Source organism: Colobus angolensis, unplaced genomic scaffold, assembly GCF_000951035.1.
Source record: "Colobus angolensis palliatus isolate OR3802 unplaced genomic scaffold, Cang.pa_1.0 Scaffold110, whole genome shotgun sequence".
In the NCBI taxonomy this organism is placed as follows: Eukaryota; Metazoa; Chordata; class Mammalia; order Primates; family Cercopithecidae; genus Colobus; species Colobus angolensis.
The window spans coordinates 1,036,629-1,042,798 of record NW_012112031.1 but is presented as its reverse complement, the minus strand read 5'-3'; the positions used below and the strand labels follow the sequence as shown (position 1 = coordinate 1,042,798).

Below are 6,170 nucleotides of genomic sequence, written 5' to 3'. Positions count from 1 at the left end.
CGGCTCCCGCCCGCCCTCCCTCCTTTGTTGCGCGATGAGGGTCGGGTTTCGGATCTGACCGAGCCGCCGCCGCGGGATGGAGCCGCTCAGCCACCGGGGCCTGCCGCGCCTGTCCTGGATCGACACCCTCTACAGCAGTACGTGCGCCGGGCGGGGGCGGAGCGGGGTCGGGACCCCAGGATCGGGGTCGGGACCCCAGGATCGAGGTCGGGATCCCAGGATCGGGGGTGGGACCTCAGGCGCCGGACTGGTATGGGGGGCACGGGCGGGTGCGGGATTGGGGTCCAGATTGGGGTCGGGGTGGGAATCAGGATCGGGGTCGGGACCCAGGCGCCGGGCTGGTCCGGGGGACGCGGGCGGGGGGTCCCCAGAGCGGATTCCTGCGGGGCTGGGGGCGGGGACCGTGGGCGGACCCAGCCGAGAGCTGTACCCCCCCTCCCACCTGTTGTGAATCCAGCCTCTGCGAGCCTCGGGTGAGGGAGACCCTTTGGGGTGCTGCCCCCGCCCCCGGACCAGCAGCTTCTCTGTCCAGGCTGAAGCCTAAAGGCCATTTTGAGAAAGTCATTGGCACCCGAGTTTGCCACCCAGGGGCACTGGAGCTGTGTGTGGTTCGGGGCCCGGGGGTTCGGGGCAGGGGTGGGATCGAGTGGGAGGGGAGACGGTGGGTACAGATATCCGCGGGGGCCCTTTGGATGTGGGAGCTGAAAATCCTGGGCTCAGCAATCTTTCCTGCCAGCCTCATCACCACCCCCACCCTCATCATCACCACCACCCTCAGAAGGGAAAAAAAAAACAAACCTTCTCGAGTTCTCCACCCCCTCGCTCCCAAATCTGCCTGGGGCATGTGATTGGTCTTGCATGGCCCCAGGGGACACATAACTGATCATGGGTAATGGGGGGGCTTGGGGCGATTGGAGAGCCACCCCCCCACCCCCCCACCGCACCTTTCGCGGGTGCTAGAACGGCACCGCCCCTTCTCTCCACCCCTCCGTGAGACACCTTGGCTGGATGCTCTCAGGGATTAGGAAGATGGTCCTCCTGGGGTTACATAGTGGATTTCGCCCTTCCTAAGGCCCACGTGAGTGGGACCCTCCCACTCTCTCAGCTCATCTTCCAGGCAGGAGTTGGGGGAGGCGGGTGGGGCCAGGTGGAGCCTGGTTCAGCCTGATTCTAGGCACTGGATGCCATAGAACAGGAGCTGTTTTATTTTATTTATTTATTTATTTTGAAACGGAGTCTGGCTCTGTCACCCAGACTAGAGTGCAGTGGAGGATCCTGGCTCACTGCAGCCTCTGTCCCCTGGGTTCAAGTCTCTGCTCACTGCAGCCTCTGTGCCCCGGGTTCAAGTGATTCTTCTGTCTCAGCCTCCCGAGTAGCTGGGATTACAGGAACCCACCACCATACCCGGCTAAGTTTTTGTATTTTTAGTAGAGACGGGGTTTCACCATGAGGTCAGGATGGTGTCGAACTCCTGACCTCAGGTGATCCACCGGCCTTGTCCTCCCAAAGTGCTGAGATTGCAGGCATGAGCCACCGTGCCTGGCCAACAAGGGCATTTTTAAGCGTCATCCCAGCTAGAGTTCCTTGATAAGTCATATGTGGGGGTGGGAGGAGTAGAAAAGGGTGATGCCTTGAACCCCAGAGTCTTACCCTGGAGGCTCTGTGGTACCCAACATTTATCCTCTGACCTCAGCATCCCCTTGGGTCCAGGTCATTCCCTGTATCTTCTTCTCCACCCACCTCCTCCATCCCACGTTCCTTCCTCTCCTCCCCCCAGGAGCTGTCCTTGTGATGGTTCATTCTGCTTTGGTTTCTCAACATCAAAGGGGCAAAGCTGGATCCCCTGGGTGTTGGTCCTGTGCCAAGTGCCGCCGCTCCATCTGCTCCTTCCTCTGCAGAGGCCAGCGTCGTTGGGTGAAGGTCACGGCCCACGGCTGTGTGGCATGTGTGTGCACGTGTGTCTGCATGAATGGGGGCACACATCTGTTCAGAGCGCTGGTGCAGATCAGCTCCTGACCCGAAGGCAGGATTAGTGACCCTCTCTTAGCTGTGCGCTTGCGAACAGCTTGCAAACAGCCATCATAACAATGCCTCAGATTCACATGTGCTTAGGTTCCTGAGTATTTCTGGCTCTTTGCAAAACCCAGTTCTTGTTTTCCTATTTCCTGAAGTGTGGAATCCTATGGAAACCTGTCTCTAGCTTTCTCTGCGGCAGAAGAAGACTCCCCTGACCTGATCATTTCCAAGGCTTCCATAGCCCACCCTCTTTCCCCCATGCCTGGAGCGAAAAAGCGACATTGCCTGAGGCCACCTTGCAAATTCTTGACCAGAGGAATGCCAGAAAAGGGAATTAGGCCAAGGCCTCTTAGGAGGCTCTGTTGGGCAGCTCTGATTCAGGCAGACTGGCACCTGAGCTGTCGACCCTCCTGCTGCTGCCCTGGCCTCTGGGCGGGTCCTGGGGTGGCCTGGATGGTGGGTGGGAGGGGGCACTGATATGGCTGCAGTGTGAGGAGTCCCTGCCTCCCTCTTCTGAATATCTTATTGGAGAGCTGTAGCAGGAGGCTTCCCGGGGAGGTGCTGTGCAGTCATGTTTGGGCTGTTAGCCATCAACTTTCCTCTTGACAAGAGCCTAAATTAAAACAAATACCCGGGCTGTCATTTGCCTGGCAGCATGGTTTTGTGGTTCCCAGAGGAAGTTCCTCTGCTTCTCAGGAAGCTGTTTGCTTACCAGGCTCGCAGTCCTGGGTGAAAAATCTCCACAAATGCCAGATCCATAGGGAACGGTAAAGGTGGTATACCCAGGGCGTAGGGCGGCAGTGTGACTTAGAGATGGGAATGACTCAGTGGTAGAGGTTGCCTGCCTTCTTCTCTCTGAGCATTGTTCCTGGTGACAATGATAATAGCATTTCCAGAGCACCTGCTGAATGGCAGGCACTGGGATGGGTACTTTCTCCTCCTCCCTCCCTCCCTCCCTCCTTCCTTCCCTCCTTCTGTCTCTCTCTCTTTCTCTCTCTCTCTCTTTCTCTCTTTTTTTCTTTTCTGAGACAGGGTCTCCCTCTTTGCCCAGGCTGGAGTATAGTGGTGCAATCTCAGCTCACTGCAACCTCTGCTTCCTGGATTCAAGCAATTCCCCCACCTCAGCCTCCTGAGTAGCTGGGATTACATGTGTGCACCACCACAACCCAGCCAATTTTTGTAGTTTTAGTAGAGATAGAGTTTCACCGTATTGGTCAGGCTGGTCTTGAACTCCTGACCTCAGGTCATCTTCCCACCTTGTTCTCCCAAAGTGCTGGGATTACAGGTGTGAGCCACTGTGCCTGCCCTGTGCTAGGCACTTTCTATCCATTCTCTCCAAACCTCACAACTCTGCAACTCTTACAGATTAGGAAAGAGAGGCTCAGTTAGCACAAATCATATACCTAAGATCACATAAGTAACAAATAGCTGAGCTGGAATTCAGATTGTATCCTAGAATAATGAGGAGGACCCTGAGTGCCACCTGGGTATGTCTGAGTTTATTCAAGGCCTTGGAATGTCATGGAATGGGGGGCACCATTCTCTACAGTCCTCTTTGGCAGAGTTCTCCCTGAAACAGTCTGGCAGGGTAAATGGCTTCAATGGATCTGACCCCAACCTGGCCCTGTGCCTCTTGTAGGACCTGGGGGCTGGGCCTGGAGCCCAGGCAGGGACAGCGGAGGCTCTGTCTGAGCTCACTGAGGCTGGTGACTCTCTGCTCCTAAGGTACCAGCCTGCCAGCCAGCCCCTCCCCTCACACACTTCTTGCCTTTGGGGTTGGCAGTTCATTCTTCCTGGTTTTGCCAGGAGGAATGTGCCCACTTCCATCACAGGTTTGGTGGTCGTTTGATGAGGGGTGGGCAGCAAATGCCCCATCTCTCCTATGGTAGAAGTCCTGAAGGGCTGGGGTAAGTGTGATTTGTCTGACTCAAGGAGAAGTGTTGGATCCCAGCTGCCAGGGACTCTGGGACTGATGGGAGCAGAGTCCTTTGCCTGTGGAGCGACAGATGGTTTCAGACATCCCCCAGTTCCTGTGTCTGCACCAGTCATTTGCCTGCATTAATGTGGCAATGTCAGTTTCACCTCTCAGTACCTTACCTAGATTCTCTCCCTGGGGCTGGTGAGCCTCTCTCTGAGGCTCTTTCCTTTTCTTTTTATTTTTGAGACAGAGTCTCGCTCTGTCACCCAGGCTGGAGTGCAGTGGCGCGATCTTGGCTCACTGCAACCTCCGCCTTCCTGGTTCAAGCGATTATGTTGCCTCAGCTTCCTGAGTAGCTGGGATTAGAGGAGCCCGCCACCACGCCCGGCTAATTTTTGTATTTTTAGTAGAGACGGGATTTCACCGTGTTGGCCAGGCTGGTCTCCAACTCCTGACCTCAGGTGATCCACCTGCCTCGGCTTCCCAAAGTGCTGGGATTACAGGCATGAGCCACCGCGCCCCGCCATGTTTTCTTGGTCATAAGTCCTCTATGTCTTTTACTACCTTTTCCACTAAACACTTACCATCTTCTCTTTGTTTTTAATTTTCCCAATCCCATGGGATTAGATTGGATTAAATTAAGTTCTGCAGAGTAGCCCAAAATGGGGGCGGAGCTGTGCTCTGAAACTTTCTCTGTCCCTGGGATTCTCCAAGCAGATCTGGATTAAGACATACGTGTGCCCCAGGCAGGTTGATTATCTGGCACCTCTTCAAATGGAAAATCTTTATATTTGGGTTTAGGACTTATTTAGAGGAGAGGCAGAGGCTGCATTTAAAGCCTCTCGCCTTGCCATTTCAGCCTCCATTTGGTCCCAAGTAATTTAGTCCTGGTCTCAAACATACCTTCCCTACTGAGCCAAGCAAGAGCCTGCAGTGACTTGGCCCTCATGGAAGGCAGAACGTGACCATCTGTTCTTACTAGAGCCTGCCTTTTGGAGCTCACTTCTCTTACCCCAAGCAACATTTCCGAGGGCGATTTCAGTCTCTTGTGGTATTTTCATGCCCTTTGTAGACTCAGTGCCTCATCCATGGGCCACGAAAGTTATCTGGGGCAGTGGGGATGCAAACCTGTCTCCAGGTGGTCATGAGCCTGCCTCAGTTTCTCATCTGAGCCCGACATTTCCTACACCAGGGACCAAGCCACTTGACTGACAGCCTGTGTGCGTTTGATCAGAGCAGCTCAGTTCTCGGGGCCGTATCAGACCACTCCACGTGTGCTAGTGAGCGCCTGCTGGCGGATGTTCGCGTGTTCTCCGAATAGCCCAGTAATTTATTCCTTTTTGTCAACACCGGCCCATAATCGTCATGGCTGCTGGAGTCTCAGAGGTGGGGCTGACAGAAGAATTAAGTCATCTACTCAGAGAAACTGAAGTTTTTGTGGTCGTGATTGTTGCTACCGTTGTTCTTTGGGAAAAGGAAGGAAATTTGTGGAGAATTGGCTGGAAGATGCTGTTAGGAGCCTGGAAGATGGGGAATGGTGAGGAGGCTCTGCCTCACTCTTGGGGGCAGGATGGAAGACTTATTCTCTGAGGTACGATCTGCTTTCTGGGACGATTCCGGTACCTTCCTTGTGCCCGTTCCTCTGAGGGAGGGCATGACGGCTCTCATGGGTGTTGTGTGGATTAATTCATACGTATAAAGTGCTTTGAAGGTGAGGAGTGCTGTTGAGCTGCTCGGCTGTCTGGCTCATCCGCTCTTCATCCGGGAAAGCCTTGAGGGACTGGGAAAGGCTGGCACGTGACTTGGGAAGGAGCAGGGAATGTGGCAAGAGGACTGGCAGGAATGGTATCGGACCAGCTTTGAGGCGGCGCCTCCCCAGCGGCTCCTGCTCAGGCCCTCCATGGGTTTTGGTTGCCTGAGTACGGGCAGGAAAAGAAAACTCGAGTTCTTGGCTCCTTGAGCTCCTCCCCCAGCAGAAATCCCTGTTAGCTGAAACCTGTTAGCTGGCCCGTTTCCGAGCTTCCTGGTGTGTGGATCTGGTCATTGTAGTCGCTTATAGTGGAGTCAGAGACCCCCAAGGGAGTCTTGTGCTTTGCTAGGGTGTGTGATTGGAAGATTTCACTGCCAGTGTTTGCGGCAGCTGTTTGGCTCAGCTTGAGCCCTTTGGGGCAAACCGAGGGCAGGCAACTTCAAGACAACCCCGTGCCCGCTGACCCTGCCAGGCCCTTGGTGGTGG

General features: G+C 55.0%; 1 protein-coding gene across 1 annotated transcript in view; it reads left to right on the top strand.

Moving 5' to 3' along the window:
- Positions 1-6,170, top strand: part of ABR (active BCR-related) — a 197,813-nt gene continuing 191,643 nt past the window's right edge. Inside the window, exon 1 of the mRNA XM_011956234.1 lies at positions 1-137. Coding sequence (XP_011811624.1) covers positions 77-137 — 61 coding nt within the window. The 5' untranslated portion in view covers positions 1-76. The remainder of the gene's footprint in view (positions 138-6,170) is intronic.